The sequence below is a fragment of the Tinamus guttatus genome, unplaced genomic scaffold (assembly GCF_059628265.1).
Source record: "Tinamus guttatus ecotype Peru unplaced genomic scaffold, ASM5962826v1 Tinamus_guttatus_pri_ptg000601l, whole genome shotgun sequence".
Lineage (NCBI taxonomy): Eukaryota > Metazoa > Chordata > Aves > Tinamiformes > Tinamidae > Tinamus > Tinamus guttatus.
The window spans coordinates 1,918,532-1,937,350 of record NW_028289135.1 but is presented as its reverse complement, the minus strand read 5'-3'; the positions used below and the strand labels follow the sequence as shown (position 1 = coordinate 1,937,350).

The 18,819-nt window shown below is 38.0% G+C and overlaps 2 protein-coding genes across 2 annotated transcripts in view; one reads left to right on the top strand and one right to left on the bottom strand.

Moving 5' to 3' along the window:
• TTC13 (tetratricopeptide repeat domain 13) overlaps positions 1-6,832 on the bottom strand; it is a 35,959-nt gene extending 29,127 nt beyond the window's left edge. The window contains exons 1-4 of the mRNA XM_088534906.1: positions 6,643-6,832; positions 4,384-4,478; positions 2,264-2,339; positions 177-247 (exon numbers count right to left, since the gene is read on the bottom strand). Of these exons, the coding sequence (XP_088391032.1) occupies positions 177-247; positions 2,264-2,339; positions 4,384-4,478; positions 6,643-6,832 (432 nt within the window). The remainder of the gene's footprint in view (positions 1-176; positions 248-2,263; positions 2,340-4,383; positions 4,479-6,642) is intronic.
• Positions 6,833-6,911: 79 nt separating this feature from the next.
• Positions 6,912-18,281, top strand: ARV1 (ARV1 fatty acid homeostasis modulator). The gene is made up of 5 exons (XM_010215566.2): positions 6,912-7,127; positions 14,105-14,224; positions 15,877-16,030; positions 17,102-17,335; positions 17,795-18,281. Exons 1-5 carry the CDS (start codon positions 6,912-6,914, stop codon positions 17,899-17,901), a joined length of 831 nt encoding a protein of 276 aa, XP_010213868.2. The 3' UTR covers positions 17,902-18,281.
• Positions 18,282-18,819: the final 538 nt, after the last annotated feature.

Here is an 18,819-nt window from a genome sequence, read left to right as displayed (position 1 = left end):
GCTTATGTTTGCATGCAAAGTGAACAGAAAAAAGGAATAATCTCTTTCTGAAATCCTAAATAGAATTAATTTTAATGAAAGCCATATTGTAAGAGATCATTTCATATTTTATTAAAGTTATCATCTTCTCCTTCAAAACCTGTATTTAGCATAAGGAATCCAAGTAGAAAACTTACCTGCAGCATTGTTGAAAAATGTCGTATGGCTTCATCATACAGGCCGTTGCCAATCAACACATAAGCAATTGCTAACAAAAGATTACAAACACAAGTGCATTAGAGGAAAATATCTGTTTTTTATGTATTTTAAAATTCTGTTGTATTAAATGAAAGTCCTTACATTGCTCTGAAGTGTTAAAGTCAAACACTTCTAAACTTCCACTGAAATTACTATCTTCAGCCACTACACGGCATTCACAAATTATTAATTCATACATAATGTTTTCAGGTTTTGTATTTTTCCCTCCTTTCTTCTTGAATTCTTTTTCAGGTTTTGCTTTATTTTTTCCTCTCCTTTTTATTTCCCCTTTTTTGCAAGTTGTTCAGAAAAGGGTCTGTGTTCGCTTCTGAGGTAGTTAGGACAAGAAAAGGTACCTTAATCCATTTCGTTTGCCCTAGATGCTTTCTCAGTTATAAGGGAGACCTATAGCTTTTTGACACTTCCTATCTGATTTTACTTGTCTGGATACATTTTGCTAAACTCCACTAGCTCACAATACCTTTTCCTTCACTTGAATTATCTCCAAAAAAACACAACTAAAGTGAGACAGCTGCTTATAAGAACTGTGCTGAAAAAACTACAGCTTTACTCCCATTAAAATGCAAAAGCTTTACTTTGAACAGCTCTAGTGTCCCCACTTCAGAATGACGACTACGTATTTAGAAGGGAAATAGCTCATTGTTTCAGAAACTTGCTTTCGTAATCTCCAGTTTCTACAAAACTATAGTCAAGACACCAGACTTAGAAAAGCTGTTGTACTCATATGACTGAAGTTACCGTTTTTGGAAACTGAATTTCTCAAGATTCTTCAGGGTTTTTTTGCTTCGAACTAAGGTGTGCGCACCCTGCCCACAGAAAGCAAGGATGTTGTAGACCAGAGCTTTGAAAGGTAAACTTTTCTACAGACATTTTGCAAAAATGGCCAACAGTGGAACTAAAAGCTGCAAATTTACCTTTCCCAAACTTCTGATGAATTTTAGTGGTCAGCCGCACAGTATAGAAGAACTATTGGCTCACCTATTTACTCAAATATGAGGAGAGATATATGAGTCAATTAGAATAAAGGGTTTTTTAAAATATTTTTAATAGACATTTTTTCTGGTAGACAAACAAATTCTTTTGTCAGTTTTGCCAAGCAGTATTCATTGCAAGAGAAAAAATTATACGAAAGAAGTGAGAAATCTGTATTTCTTAAACCGCATATCCAGAAGCTTAACTCATTCTTGGAACATTTCTATTAAGGAAGGAAGTGTTTATGTGCAATAAAATCATTTTCTTCAATATGGAGAAAGCTTCACTTGCTGCAAGCATATAGCATCGTCACAAACAAAAAGATAATTGAAAGAGTCAAAGACAGGTAAAAGGTTCTTGGATTTTTTTTCATTTCATTGCCATTATATAAAAGGCATTTTGCACTCTTTCTTGAAATACACCCTCCCCATCTCTTTGCTGCCTCATTATCCTCTACTTCCTACAGAACGTATCAGTTTGGAGAAGCAGTGCAAGTAATGCTTCCTCAAAGTGTTTGAGGAAAGTATTTCTCAGTGCCTTTATCTGAAAAGGCAATCATCTTCTCCTCGGAGTGTCCTTTCAAAACAAAAAATAAAAACATAACAAACAGACAAGCAGTAGACTCTATAAGGATAGCAATCCAGAAAGTCTTCCTGCTGTCTGTAAGATTTGATGTTACAATTGCATGAGGAATGCAAATAGATTCAAGATCTGTGCTTGAAAGAAAGCATATTCCCTTAGCATGATTTTCTGAATCTTGGATGGTTTTAAGTCATTAATAATGAGAAAAAAAGAAACGAAAAGCAGGAAGTAGCTGAGATTGTTTAATGAAAATGCTTTCTGAACACTTACACTCGCATAAGCAAGTATAGTTAAGAGTCCTATTGAACAAAGCAGAAAGGATTACCAGGAAGAAATAAATATTCTCTTAAGTAAAGAAATTTCACTAGATTTTTTTTGGTACCACTTTTAAATCAGTGCATCACTAACTAGCATGTAAGCACCTACACAAACTTTATATAAGGCATCTTACCCAGCTCTTCGTTTGTGTTGTCATTATCAGTAGCAAATGGAAACCTTTTTTGTTCTGCAAGCGACTTTGCTTGGCTCTGTAAAACATTATTCATTGCAACATTTAGCATAAAATAGTAAAGAATTTAACTGAAAACCCCCTCTTAAATACCTAAGAGAATTCGTTATATCAGAAAGTAAAGACTAATGTGATTGCTCTAAACTGACTGAAAATAAACTGATTCCTGGTCTCCCCTGAGGAGAAAAGTTGATTTTCAGTCAGATGCTGCTGCTATTCTCTCTAAGGTATGGCTAAATAAACATTTCAGGTTCAAAAAAAAAAAAAAACATTGTGAGCATTTTATTAGTGGTTGCTATTTCTATATTTCTATATTACACCTGGAATAAAACACTGAAAAGAAAACAGCTTCAGCAATAAAGACAATTTTGACCAACAGTGTCACATTATGTAAGAAAGGCTGTCCTTTTTCTAGCAAGAACTTTGTAAGCTACAGATGAGACAAAAAATAGATGAGGTGAAAAACAGATTGACTGCAACTGGTTGAACAAAGCATAAGACTTCTCTCCCTTTATAATGCATCTATAAAAAGTATTACTGACACAGAAACCCTAAGTCCTCTACTCTGTTCATTTTCAGAAATGTTTCCCATAGGTAACTGTGAACTGTGAGCCTACCAGAGCAGTTTATATAAAAATACACAAAATAGTCTTTTGATTAACAGGCCTGAAAAATGTTTTTAAGATGCAAGATTAAAGGAACAAATACCCTCTCTCACTGCTCAGTTCCTTATTTTGCTTCAGGTACATGGCAAATCTGAACATCTTTAACCTCAGAGAATACCACCTTTTTCTCTATTGAAAAAACTCCTAACTCCTCCTCCACTTTGTCCTCCTTGCTTCTGCATTTTTTGTGGTTTCTTAAGAGTACAGGAAGACCCAATATTTGGATCTACAACACAGAGGTATAAATGATCTACAGTCCAAAAAGCAACTGGCTAATTCTCATTGTATATTTTCTGCCCTATTTATCCAATAGTCTCAGGAACAAGAAGAAATTTTGGTCTGTTTTAACAACTATAGTCTTAAAAATTACTTTGGAGAGTGAATTACTTAGCAAAATTACTTTGGAGAGTGAAAAGATTAGCAAAGAAATTGTATTTGGCATTACCCTGCAAAATAATACATAATATATTCCCAGCCCTGTTCCTATTGAAAGTAGAGGTCTCTACATTATATTATAATACATTTTATGTAATATGTTTTGCATTATTACTTCACCTAGTGCTTCATCTTTGATAACAGATAGGACTTTTTTTATTATTATTAACCACAGGAAGAAGCAATTAACATTCTATTAAATATTTTATTTGGAAAATAAAGTACAGCCAGAAAAATCTGTCATTACAATGATGTCCTAGTTGCTGATAACACTCAGAAGAGAAGTGATACTGTAATAAGATAGCATCAAACTCATATTCTGATGGAGACTGAAAATTTTATATATATATATATATGTGTGTGTGTGTGTGTATATATATTTATTCAAAATCAGTAGACTAATAGTATTGTTCCAAGAAAACCCAGAACCCAAATACTGTAATAAATCTCTTGAAATCTCTCCACCAAGAAACAACTTACTTTCATTAGGATATCCTCTACATACTGTATTTTATTAAATATAATATCAATATGGCATAAAATCTCTATTAACTGTTATTCTTGTATTCTTGGTTATTCTTGTACTGATTTCAAGTTACCACTGCTACTCTCGTAAATATTTTGTGGTGGCTGAATGATTAATCTCTGTAAAAACTAAGATACCTTTGCCCTTCTCAATCTTAACCCCTGTCTTCCCACCCCATATTAATTGGAACCTGACTAATCCAGGTACAAGTTAGGCTTTAGCAGAAACTAAACTGATGACAGCCCTAGAGATTCATGCTGCAGTACCATGAAATCATTCCTTCATGGCACTTAAGTCTTTTGTCAGTCTATGGCTACTGATGAACAGATTCTATTTGCAGTTACATGCTTATAATTAATTCCAACTGGCTATGCAGTTAAAGAGATCTGGCACTAACAATAATCTATTTTTCATATATCATGTTCTTTATAGCATACCAGAATTTTTTCAGTGTTGAGAGAAAGCACAGATTCACAAGATGAAGACCCTCTTATGTCACAGTCAGATTCATGGAAATGCAAAAAGGATGAGTCTGGGGAAAAACAAATAATATATCTTTAGGAGTTCAAGGAGTTACATATACATACTGTTATCACATCTCACATTTTCTCATTTTCCTCTTCAAGAGGAGAGAATTTGGAAGCCAGAAAAGCTTTGGTTAGACATGTTCCAGTTTGACACTATGTTCCTATATTATGGCCCAATTAATTTAAGATAAAATTGCCATTCAAGTCCCACAGAAGAGAATAAATGGAAGAGAACACATGGAGCAGAAAAAAGCTGTTCACAGAAGCCCAGGAAACAGAAATACAAAGACAATAAAAAGTAGAGGGAATGGAAGTCATAATTGGCTAAGCCTGTATAAAGGTCCTCACAGATATATTACTAAGCAGGCTATTACAGAAACTCTAAATAAAAGCCAGGAATCAGACACAGCCAAACACAGCTGATTAAAGGGAAAAATACTGTTAAGGAACCCCTTTTCCCAGATTTCCTGACCGTGGAAGTCAATGTCACCAATCCACTCTTTCACTAACTTGAAATATTGCAAAAGGCAGCCAAAAAAAAAAAAAAAAACAGCATCATCTCATGAACTCGACAACAGAAATAGATATGTACAAAGTATTAGTGGAAATGATAAATTTCAAGCTTAAGACTCAGTTTGACAGGTTGGAGTGAGGGGTGTCTAATTTGCTTTTATAAGCTGTGCTATTTTCTATTTTGATTATAGTCAGTTAACTGCTCATTTCTCACAAGTACGAGGTTAGTAGTGAAAAAGAAACAGTCTTCTTATGAAGAGAAGTCAAAATAGCACCTAAAATAATTGCCTGTAAATAGATGCATGGAACTCAAGCCTTAAATAACAACTGTTGGGAGAAGTTTTACAACAGAAGTAACATTAGTGAAAGGCAGAAGGTCAAAGTTTACAGTTAGAAAGTCCTGCAAGAACAGCAGTTCACAACCTGTTTCAACACTGCCCTTTAATCTTCATGTTGGCCAAAGTTTTATCCTCTTGTGCCATGGCAGCAGTATTAACAGAACATTAGTTGGTCTACATTGGGGCTCATAAGACAGTGTCGGTTTGAAACCACTGCTGTCTGCACATTTCAGGAACAGAAACAAGAAGGTGCATGGACTATCCCCAGGAGCATATCCAGCACAACAGCAAGAATTTACTGAGGGAGCTTTTGAATGGGTGACCAGGAACACCACAGTACGTCCATTACAAGCTACTGGGTGAAGAGGATGTGGGGTAAAAAAAAGTATTTGTGTGTGTATATATGGACATATATGTCCTTGTTCCGTCCTTGAGATCCTCAGGGCAATAAAGCTGCTTTATTTATAGGGAAGTATGGATTAGCCTATGTCTGCAGGCTAGGTACAGTCAAACACACTGCCTCACTAGCAACCTCATAAAAAAGTAGAAACAGTAACCAGAGAAACTATCCTGAATCTGCACTACAAAGAGAAACTATTTGAAACCATCGACTGTCAATTTCTGGGAAGGGAGATCTAAAAGACTTGGAATTTTTTAACTGTCAGTTTATTGAACCACAGGGATTAAATACCAAAGAGTAAACTGGAATACAGCTATTTTGGAGTAATTAAGGACTACCTTATATCACTGTATCCAAGACCAAGCAGGACCTAGTGATTTAAGCAGTATAGCTCGTATCAATCTCAATTACCCGCTTTAAAACAGCATTCAACCTGTGAGATCTTGTTTTATCAATAAAACCAAAGTCTAACCTTGCAAACACACCCTGCCAAAGGAATATCCTCAGAGGATCACCCAAGCCTTAGCAACGGAAGAAATCAAGGGCTTTGCTATTTATTAACTTCTGCATGATACAAGTTTTATCTCAAGACCAGGTGAAAGTCTTCTTGGTTTTATACATGAGCTTAAACCATCTGGGGCAGAGGTCAGCTGAGAGAGCTTTCCAGATTTGTTTCTACGTTAGTGTATTACAGCTACAGCTGTAGAAAACCGCAGTTTTCACTGGATTTATACATAACCGCACCTGAAGGAGCCGGGTCCGGAGGGCTGGACATGCTGTGCTAGGGCCGGCAGAGGCAGCGGCGCTTCCCCCTCACCACCCCGCCGCCCTTCCCGCCGCCTGGGCGCTTCCCCGCAGCCGTTGGTCCAACGGCCGCGCCAGCGGGGCCGCGATGGCACCGCGCCGCCCGCTACTCACCGCACTCGGCCGAGTACTGCTCTGCCCACTCTCCCGGCGAGGCGCAGCCGCCCGGCGGGCCCCGCCGCCGCAGCAGGGACAGGTCCGGGTACTGCTGCTCCGTCAAGGCCCGCGCCGCCCGCGCCGCCGCCGCCAGCAGCAGCAGCGCCCGCAGCAGCCGCGCGGCGCGGCGCTCCGCGGCAGGTGCCATCTTCCAGAGCGCATGCGCAGGGCACACGGCGGCTGCCCCCCCTCCGGGAGGCGGGAGCCGCCGCGCTGCAACCTGGGACATGGAGTCCGGTGCCGGCGCCACCCCGCGGGCGGAGGGCTGCCGAAAACCGCAGCCCCCAGGATGCACCGCGCGCGGCGCGGAGGCGAGGGCGGCCGAGGCGCCGTGCGGCTGGGCCATGGCGGCGCCCGGCGCGTACCGGTGCGTCGAGTGCCACGGGGAGGCCGCGGAGCTGTACAGGGACTACCAGCGTGGCGTGCTGCGCATCTCCATCTGCGTGAGTCCCGCACGGGCAGCCCGGGGGGCGGCGGGGGAGTCCCGCGTCCCCGGCACGCGGGGCACATGCGCGCGCCTGCCTGTGCGGGCGGGGCCGCCGCTCGCCCCCACGCGCCCCTCGGGGAAACGGTCGCCGTAGAAAAGCGTTTAATGCTTTAAGGTCCTAAAGTCTTCCAGGGGTTTCTAACGTTATTGTTTCCAATATTTTACTTGTACTCAGATAGCATTTATACAGAGTTGTCTCCAGTGGATATTGTTGGTGTATTTCTTGTAGTGTGTGGGAAAAAAGTAGATCGCTTAAAACCGTATATTTAGCCATGAAAAGAGATGAATTTGGGATTGAGGAATTTACAAATCTATCTCGGCTGAACCTTTTATTTAGTCTGTGACAGTGTTTCATAACATTCCTTATCTGTCTCCCCCATAGAAAAAACAGAAACCTCTTATGTGAACCAATTGTAGAATATATTAAAGCAATTAAAATAATGAGTTGTGGCATTCAAACTTTCTTCATTATTGTCCTTACTTTCCCCTAAATGCGTTGCCTTTGGCATTTTGAGAATGTTGCAAGTAGATGAGTTAATTTACTCATTGTGAAGCTGTAAACATGGCCAGAAAGATGTGCAATACATTCCTCTACAACTGTATAAAATTTTTGAATCATTCAAGCATTTCTTAAATCAAAAATAGAGATTATAAACAGCTACTCCATATATATTTATAACTAATTTATATTTGGGAAACAACAATTAGCTTAAGGTGAAGTATCTACACAAATCTCAACTTCTCTTATCAATAAGAAACCTGGAAACAACATATACACAAATTATTGATGATGTTGGAAAGAGATGATTCACATCCTCTTTTCCCTGCCCAGCTGTCAATTAAAATGTCTCATTGCTGCAGAACATAAAGCAGTTGAAAATTTCTGCAGACCTTTCAAGAATTGGAGAAATCAGCAGTTTTTAAGAGGAAAGACAGTGTAATAGACTTTAATTTCTGCTGGCTTTAAACATGCACACTGCAAGTAAAAAAAAAGTTTTTTAGGTTTTGTGTTTTTTTTTTTTTGTATAATACATCATCTCTAGTAGTGGATATGGCTTACATTAAAACCATGGTTAGAGATGGTAGTAAAAGCTGTCGTCATTGGTTTATGACAGGAATGTAGATGGTTTACTCTGGATTTCTTCAGCTTACTGTGGAGCTTCACATTCATCTTGAAATTGAGGACAAATTAAATGCAAAGGAACAAGTGTAAAGTGCAGCCATTTCACATGGGACTTAGCATCTTTCACAAACTCAGGTTATCAATTATGGTAATTACTTGGCTTTGATAATCTCTGAGGAAAACTGGGATCCAGCAGGTGGCACTCATTCCTCTTAGAATTTAACCGTTTGATGATTTAATCCTTTGGAGGTGTGATGTTCCATGTAAAATAAAAGACATAAGTCCCAGTAACTATGTTCATCATATATCCCAAACTACATTTTTTAAAGAGTAAAGAAGTGAGTAGAATGAAAGAATAAAGAATATCATTGCTGTGCCAAATTTATATTTTATCTCCCTTCATGTAGGTTTAAATCTAGACTGTGCTGCACTTATTCCTATCGGTCATGTGTCATCATGATTCACTTTCAGTCTTAGTCCTAGGCGCTCTTACATGCTGTGTTGTCGCACCATCTCTAACTCATTCTGCCCATTTCTGGCCACCCAGGAAAGGCTGAGAGGAAGAGCAGCCCGTATGATGAACAGGTAGTAAGAAATATGATAGCTCAGTTTATAAAGTGGAGATCAGAATGTTAGAAAAATCACTAAGATCAAAAGATTCCTTGGGGTGTAATCATCCAAATGAATATGCTTGTTACAGGAAAACACTGAGGTCTTGTCTATTTATGAGAAATTAATTTTTCTAATAGAGTATTTCTTCCTTTACTTTTTCCTTTTACTCTGAAAAGTAAACCCACTCTGTTGCAGTGGGTTAATGCATTCTGCTCTGGTAAAGCAATACTATACTCCCTGCCTGAGGCCCAAAAAGTCAGTCAACATCACACCCTCAACACCCTCGAGTACAACTTGAAAGTCAGTGGAGAATGCCAAGTGTCAACGGCAGTGTCGTAATAGGACTGTCACTATTACAAGTATGAGTCATTTTAACCTGAAAAAAAAAGAAAAGGAATAATAGGAAGCTTTCTCCACTTAAAAAGTAAGTTTCATAGTGATGTGTAGGATCTTCATCATTTATATGAGATGTTTTTGTAACTCAGAATGTAGATCTCTGAAGTACAGCAAAATTGTCATGAAAAAGCTAATGGTATTTAAGAAAAATTGCATGGCCGAGGTGAGGTTAGATGGTGCAGTCACTTTACTTGATATTGCTTTGTGCCTGTTTTAGTCCATTCTTTGTCTGATTAGATCCTTAAGTACCACTACTCCATTTTATGAAAAGGTAGGAAAAGTGAGGAGTATAAGGAATGATATACAGTGCTACTCAGAAGTGAGGCCGATGGAGAGTGTCCAGATGGATGTTTTGTTAAGAATCATTGACATACTTGTGTGTCTCCTTCCTATTTTCAAGCAATCCATGAAAATGCTGACATGTGAAGGAAAATATCTTTTGTTTTGTATGAGAATGAAACATTCCTTATTCTTGCCTCAGAAGGTTAACAAGCAGAACGTTGCCATGGTCATCAACTCTTATATTAACCTAAGGACTTTCCTCCCAAGCATCATTTAAAGTCCTCCCTGTTAATAAATGCATCTAAAAAGTCTTTACCATTCTGAGAATGGACTTGTGATCCATCTTGAGGCTGAAGTAGCCAAGTTCTACCAGCAGCATCTTCTCTCCAGCCCTACATTCGTTTTCAAGATATGTTTGATCTGGACCATGATTTTCAGGTGGGACTAAATAAAATACTATCGTTTTGTAGTAAATCTATTCCAGAGAAGAAAGGTGTTCTCACGGCGAGATACTAAAAGCTTCCATCAGACAACATCCATTTCCAGCCCACAATATTAGAGTGCAATTCTGAAAATTCAGTATAATAATCACAGAGCTGCTTCAGTTTAGTTCCTGAGTTCCTGTAGCATTTGTTGTTGTCCTAATGGATGATAATTTTGGAGTGAGCGAGTTAAAATTGCCTCGAATGAAGGTAACTCGTGATGGTCAGCCTGTGACTCATAGGTCTGGCTCTACTCCTACACCAAAAACGTGCTGACGTTTTCCCTGTTCTAAACCAGATGTGATGGTGAGAGTGAGTGTAGGTGGCTCTTTACGGCGGTGTTTTTGAAGTTATTTTGATATCCTCAAAACTTAAATGATGTATAAGCAAAATGAGGCATACCTAAATAAGGTATGAACCAGCCCTTAACAACAGTAACCAAAAATACTGTTCAGGTAACAGCTTTTATCTTATTAATGATGTAGAAACAAAGCACATGGAGCAAACCTGGAATAAATTATAGAGTCAACGTGTAGATACTATAAAGAGAAATTAGCAAGTATAACTTATCTCAAAATGGAAAAAAAAACATTTACTTTTTTTTGTATTTTGTTGTTTAAAAGAGCATTTAAAAATGGTTAATAGTTCCAGACCCTAACCAAGGCAAACAAATTATTCACTGCAATATGTAGAGCTCAGCCAGGGTTCCCCTTGTGCTTTGTAATAAGAAAGCTAAATTGCCTGAGCAGGGCACACTTCATTTAGCTTTTCTGCTATTAAAATAATTGAAAAGCTCCTTTCTGGCAGGAAGTGGGAGAGAATATAAATGGCATGAATGCAATGCATTTATGTGATAAGGTAAAGAGTCCGTCAAGAGTACAAAGATCATCCTGGAAAATGAAATATGTTTTTTTTTTCATTCTTCTTTACATAACTCAATTTGCAGACATCTGACTAGTGTAAAACATTTGATTTTGGAAAAATAATGAAGCAGCTTTTGTATTTTTTTTTAATTGGAATGCATATCAAACTGAGCTGTTGTGTTTTCCAGCTTATTGTGACACTTAGCTGCATCCCTAATAAAGAAGCCGTGTCTGAAAGCAGCACAGCTAATTACGTTTTATTGCTTAAGGGTGCAATTGGGATTAAGGCTGTTCTCTCAGTATAATGGGTCCATAGCAGTTTGCCTTCACCTGGGCATTCTTCATTACCCTTCCCAGCACTGCTGAACCTCTGTAAATGTTATGTATTGCTGTATGTATAGACCAGAAAAAAAATTGCAGCTTTAATTTGCCAAACTCCCTTCCCTAGAGATGGAGCTACCAAAATGAGACTGCTTCCTTGGTGGTTTTGATATCCAGAGATTTGCAAATTTATTGCTGCACTGTTGTAGTTTTTGTGCTCTCTTTGGGTAGGGATGGAGGCTGGATGCTCAGTATGGATTTTTATTTTCCTTGGTATGCTAGCTATGGTTTCCCAAAGAAGTTCCCCCCCCACACACACAATAATCCTACTTTAAAAATCAATTATGCTTTAATGTTGGTGACCACACTTAATAAACTATGTACATTTGACTTTTAAAATAATACTACTGAATATAGGTAGCGTTGTGTGCTGGACTGTGTTCATAGCTCAGTGCCTTTCATAAGCAGAGAAGAAATGTATCTTTTGAGTTCTGTTTTGCAAAAAGCCAGTAAAAGTGCAGTTAAAGTCATCATTCCAGTACTACTTTTGCCTTATTTAACAAAACTGCTGTTCAAATATGTTTCTTTCCTTAATTAATTGGTTTGGATTTCTTGGATCAGAAAGTATTTTGCTGAGCTATGAAGAACATCTTTCTACTAGCTTGTTAAGTTTTCTTTTTCTCCTTATTTTATAGATCTCCCAGGTTGCTGGAAACTCTAACATTAACTCAGTCCCTGCTAGATGAGCACCAAGGGCTTTTACTTTATACAGAGTGGAGCTTGTAACTGCAGATTTCTTGGTTAGTGTTTTAGGTAGCTCCTAATTTTAAAAGGTTATTCTGCATTTCTCTCAGAAAGATAATTTGTCATCTTTTTATTTATTTATTTTTGTTTGCAAGCAAGCATTTTGAAGTGTCTGCTCTTAAGTCCTGGGGTATGTAGGATACCTTTTTTGTAACCTTTATACCACCCTTTCTGTTCAAGAATAATCTTCTGCTTGTGTTTGTCCAGTGCTTGTGGGAATAAGCTTATAAACAAATTGATTGAGTTTTCTTGTCCTACATCAGCCCAGAGCTTTGAGGCATTTAAATAATCACCTTTAAGAATATTTTTTATGATTTTCCAGTAGAAAGAAATGAAGCAAGACACTGCCTTTAATTATAGCTGCAATCTCTTCTGTGGTAGATTTTTCACTCTATTAAACATTGTAGCCATGGTCTTCAATTACTTATATCCTTTTTTCCATCTCTAACTTTAATCTTAGACCTATCACACTTTTGGTTAATTGAGTCGGTCTCTGCATTCATTACTTCTGGCTGTGTTGTGTTCTGTCATCGTATATAGTACTTTGTTCTTGCAATCCAAGTGAGTTGTGGTATTGCTTTTCCTGAAGCGGAGCAAGACACACTGGCTTGTGGTAGTCACATCCTCTATAGATTCTACTCAACTAATATGAGGTTGAATTTTTGCATTCTCAAATTCTCCCATAGTAATTCTAATAAATATCAAAGCAACATTTAACTTTGACCATGAGGAATCCCCATCACATTGAAGAATCCTTTAGTTCTTTCCTGAGAGTTAGTTGCCCATTTGCCTGGTCTGCTGTTGCGTGGCTTGGGCTGTGCCAGGTGGAGCATTGCAGAAAGCAGCTGGGCAGAGTTTTCTGTTCTGAAACTCATGAAAATGGAAATGCAGGTACTTTCTGTGGCTTTTGTACGCTAAGTGTGGAAGGTAGAATGAGAGCAAGGGAGGTAGGAATAGCTCAGGGCAGGTCAGAGGGAAGGAGTTTGCAGCAGAGGTTCTGTAGCAGGAGAAGGGTGACCTGCAGGCGTGAGTCTTTTGGCAAGGGCAGATGTGTGAGCTGAAGTGGTGGCCAAAGGGCTCCGGCTTCTCAGCGAGAGTCTCTGACTGAAGTGATTTCCTCCTCAGGTCTGTTGGTTGAGTTTTTTTTAAGACTATTATTTAAACCTTCTCTTCACTAAAACAGTTAAATGAATAGTTGTTTTAAGCTGTTCTTATTTGACTCAGGGAGTGCCCAACCATGCAGATAGGTCAATAAATCTGAAGGGGGAGGTGACAAGCAATTCCCAGTGGCCTGGGGGAAATAATCCCTCTAGCTGGCACAGCCAGAAGCAGCAGATGAATTAGAGATGTAATTCCCTGAGGTCCTACCACACCTTTCAGTAGCAACTTCTGATTCTTTAGCTACATCTCTAGCATGAATGCTGTATTTTCAATATTCTAATTGTATGTTGTGACTTGGGAGTGGGGTGGGTATTTAATAATTGAAAGTGAATAGAAATGTTTGGGCTACTAACTGATATGCAAGGACAATGCAACAGGAAAAAATACTTCTCCCAAAAAGAGAAAAACATGGGACATCTCTTGTGAAAAAAGGATATACATAATAGAAATCCATTTTCTTTCCAAAAAAAAGCCCCAATGCTGTATAGACAAGCATGACCAATTAACCTTCAACACTCTTTCAGTGCGGTTCTTGAGTATTTGGAAGTTTTTTTTTTCATCTATAGGGCACAAAATGGTCACTACATACATTCTTGCACAGTTTATTGTTCTGTGTTAATTTGAAGTCTACAAAAATTAGTATTATATCTTTCTGATTCATAAGGGAAATCCTTGTGTAAACTGCAGTGTCAAAGGGAAAGTAAGCAGTTTTTCTGACTGGTTTAAAAATGTATCAGAAATAAAGATTGCATTGGGGAAAGACTAACATGAATTAAATGCCTACTTGGAATTATGTGATTGTACTAAACTCAGAGGAATATTTCCTCGGTTTGTGCTTCCTCTTTTTTTTTTTTTTTTTTAATAATTCTTCTTATTTTGTGGCTTTCAGAAATCCTGCCAGAAACCCGTGGACAAATACATTGAGTATGATCCTGTTATCATCTTGATTAATGCTATTTTATGTAAAGCGCAAGCATACAGACACATTCTTTTCAATACAAAGATAAATGTAAGTTGCTGTGCTCCCACCCCATGATTTTTTAGTTAAAGATATATTTAGGTTTGGTAAGCGGATTAGAGTAGTTACAGAATTTAAGTGCTGTTCTTTTTCTGTCCTTCCACAGGCCCCAGCAAGCCATACTACAATGTTATTGGGGGTCAAACAAATTAAGGTCTAATATGGTAAATAGAGCACATGAAATCTCAAATTCTAGGTATTACCAATATTTGGCAGTCTTCTCTCTGGAAGACTGCCAAATACAGCTGTCTTCACTGCATGTCACGCATGGTCTTAACTGGACTTACTGGAAGAGAAGGGTCTAATTTCAAATTCATTTCCACCCTAAATTTCTGCTGGAAGTTACTGTTTTTGACATGAACTGTAGTAGTATAATGTACCATGCAAACAATGCTGTACTAAATAAACCTACTGTACGACTTACTGATGAATTTCCTCATGAGAAATTAACCACGTCCCCAAAACTACAGCAAAAGGTACTGACTTCCACATGAAGCACCGCTGATGCTCAAACACATGGGCAGGTTGCCTCTGGCCGACAGAAGGGCAGAGTTAGCTGTTCCAACAGTGCTATTCATCCTTAGTTTAACAGTTTATTTCCCTTTGTGGGAAAGGGCAGCTTTCCCTCCCTTCCCAGGAGAGGGAAGCTAATCTGCAGTAAATGACTCAAGCTTGAGCGTGCGCTCATGTGCTCTTAATCTCTTGACCAGACCAGTGTGAACGGGGTAGATGGATCTACGTTGCTTGCAGTGGCAGACCTAAGTCACCCAGATCAATACTTTGGCTTGAATCCCGTAGTTGCCTTTTTTTCAAGCATAGATCTGGCTAAAGGGTTTTAATGAATTTAATGCTGCTGGGTAATGTTGCTTTCCATGAGGCCTTTGGAAGAACATATCCATCTAGGGAAATTTCACCTATTCGAATAAATGAATTCGGTGTTTAAACTTAGCTTATCTTGTGCATGTATACTTGTCCCTGCAAGTGAAAGCTGCATAACTAGGCACCAACAGAAAAAAAAATCTAGAAAGAGGCCACCTTCATTGGGTTATAAGTTATGTTTAATATGAAAGTGTGCTAAACATGGACCTTCATAACGCCTCTTGTTGCAGTTGCTTCAGAGGATGCTTTAACTTTTGTTTGGTTGCATAACTGTCTACTTCTGTCTCCTCACCCTTCTTTAAGCAAGGAATATTTTTAGTATAACTAAATTACCATTTTCTTCTAATGGAAAAACATTTTTTTCTGAGAGAAAAACAAAAACAAGGCAACTTAAAACATTATACTGAGTCTTTTGATAGTATAGTTCTGTTAGCTAGGGTGTGATTTTTTTTTACATATTCCTAACTGAAACAACTGTCCCAATTTTAAAAAGTGTAGAGAAGACCCTGCAAACTACAATTATCTACTTTCTTCAATACAGAACTGTTCATGCAGTTTTAACACCCTCTAATTTGCCTATCATGTAAAAGAACCAATTGATACTAAAAGGGATGTGCTGAATTAGTGGCTCAACAAAAGTAATTGTCTTAGATTTTCTAAGCATACCTAAAATGATAAGCAGAGCTTGTTTGTGAAGAGGTGTCAAGAGGTATCGTAAATTAAACATTTGATACTAAGGCGTTTATTTTCCTTTCTTTTACCAGATTCACGGGAAGCTCTGCATATTTTGTTTGCTCTGTGAAGCTTACCTTAGGTGGCTGCAACTACAGGATTCAAGCCAAAATACAGATCCTGATGACTTAATTAGATATGCCAAGGAATGGGATTTTTATAGAATGTTTGGCATAGCTTCTTTAGGTAAGAACTGTGACTTATCAAGGGTACTCTTTAAGCATTTTGTAACTGCATGAGTCTTTCAAAAGCCTTGTATTGCAAAAATTATTAATACAGAATGGTTGTCATATTCAACCCAGCACGATTTAGTAACTTTTTTCTCACTTGCTCTCTCCCTTGCCTTCATTAAAGCAGATTTATATTTAAGTCACCTGACTGCAATCTAGACTGGTATGATCAACATTAGGTATCAAATCACCAGAAGATGGCAATATTCAGAAATCTTAGTCTGAATGCATTTACATGGTGTAAAGACCACTGTAGAGCTCTGCCCCACTCCAAAGACTAAAGCTCTGCATATTGTCATTCAGCTGCATTTTAATGTAAGATAATTGACTCAAGCACAACTTAAAAAACATACCCTGTAATTTGCTTTATGTATCATTATCTGGTATGATACTTTAATGCCAGTTGTCTTCTGCAGTATAGAGTGTGGTATTTGTAAGCTCCTGTTTGTAAAGTAATCTGTTTAAAAGGATCCTCCCAATGTTCTCTTGCCTGTCTTATCTTAAGATCATGAGAAAATGTGGGGAGATGATATATTCTCTTGAAATATATTGAAAGATGAAAGACGACCAGACTACCATTTGAGTATGACCTTTTATTTTTTTTTTAGCTGTAGCTGAAATCAAAACCATAAATATCTTTGGATTCACTCCAAAGTTTATTACTTATAAAAATGAGACAACTTTGTTTACAGAAGTAAACAAATCAGGAAAAGCTGTATCTGTTTAAAGTGAATTTGCGATAATCGGTATTTGTCAAACAGAACAGTGTTGCCGTTTCTTGTGCTGTGTAGTGTCAGATGTTACATGCACAGATGTTACACAGGTGCTACAGATAGAGTTGATTGAATTACTTTAATGGAGTTACACAGCATTAGTACATAAGTATTAGTATTTTTTGTGTGTTAAAGTGAGTTTGGAAGATGGAGGGCTTGTTCATGTCCTCCATCTTGTTCATGTGATTGATCATGTAAGGACTTTATGTTTGTATTTCATTCTCTCTTTCCAACTGCTCTTTATGTCCTCCTAGAACAAACTTCATTTTTAGTTGGCATTTTTATTGCCTTATGGCAGATGAGACCTGAGATGCTGAAAACGAAGTCTGACTTCATTTTACTTCTCAAAGCACTGCTGTTGTCTAGCTATGGAAAGCTTTTGCTAATTCCAGCTGTTATTTGGGAACATGACTACCATGACTACACACCTTTGTGCCTCATACTTATAAAAGTATTCGTCTTGACATCAAACTCTCAAGCAATTAGAGGTACTTTTTTGCTTCTTTATTAGTATACAATGTGTACGGGACTTGTGTGAGAGAGGATGCAGCTGTTATGTATGTCATTATTGTTTCTATAATTTTAAGTCTTTAGAGAAAACAATATTTATTACCAGATATGTGATTAGAATAGTCCTAGTCTAAAACTGTGATCTTTGGACTTTCCTAAAAAGTGAATGAAACAAAACATTTGTTAAGAATGCAGAACCAAGCTTTTATCTTACAGCCATATCTTTGTAAAAGCTGTGTCCATCAGTTCAGCTTGGAGCACTGAAACACAAAGCAGAATTCTTTGTGTGTCTAGAAGATGAAAGAAACTTAGTTTTTATGTGTGGTTGCAAATATGGTTGCAGACTTTAATGGATTTGTGTTATTTCTTATGTATAAATTTCCCACGTGGTTTTCCATGACCTGGGATAGATACGTTTGTTCTGTTTTCTTTTGCAGTTACATTAAACTTAAACCGAACGCTGCCTTGGTTGGCCATCTTCATTGGATTAGTTTTGGAAAATGGTGTAGTCTGCTTGTTCCAGAAAATGGGATGGAATGTTTGAAAAGTCAGTTCAGACCTAAAGAAAAACCAGCAGCATGCTCTTGGTTGATCTTTGCCAACATTTCTAAGGATGATCTCTGCTAGTGGTCCCGAAGTCACTATTTTCCTAGTGATAAAGAAAATGATCGGTAACAAATTTTCGTTAGTGGTTTGCTGGGGACAGCTTTAGGATAAAGTAAAATGAGAAATCTCAGAACTTCAGCCATTTAATGTGATGTGACATAAAACTCCAACCTTAGCTTGTTTATTTTCCCATCAAAAATATAAATGTGTCACTATCTTAAGAGCTTTATAAATCTGGCTGTATAACTGTGGCTATAGCAAGAAAGGTACACTAAAATAAAAAATTCCACACTGCTGCCAATCATGCATTTTGGCAGAGAGGGGGGATGAACTGTTCCATTAAGAGAAAGAAGAGCAGTCAGTGGGAAAGATGCAAAAAGAACAAAACTGTTATTTCTGCAGAAGTTGATTTTCAGAGAGAGAAATGAACATGCACAGATTATTAGAGTGAAGGCAAGTATTGTCGAGTACAGAGTAAAACTACAGTGGAAAAACTAGGTTGTGTTCTCTGGAATGTCCAAAGAACAATCCAAAACAAAAAAAAAACAAAAAAAACCCCCCAAGTTTTAGAGTAATCTCTAGGTGTTATGGTTTTAATCATCTTCATTTCAAATTGTATATGATCTTGTAAATCCTGATGCACTCTTCTGAAAGATGAAGAGAGAGGAAAGGACTCTGATGCCCAACGTACAAGGTGTTGCAGCTCCTGCTGTAGTTAATATTAAGCCGTCTCCCTGCAAACCAGCCCTTGCCTGGCAGCTGGTTTAGTGGAAACCCGAAGGGATGTAAGAGGCTTCCTAGCAGGGTTCTTTTATGGAGCAGTACATACTGAAAAAGAAGCAAGGTTTGGATTAAA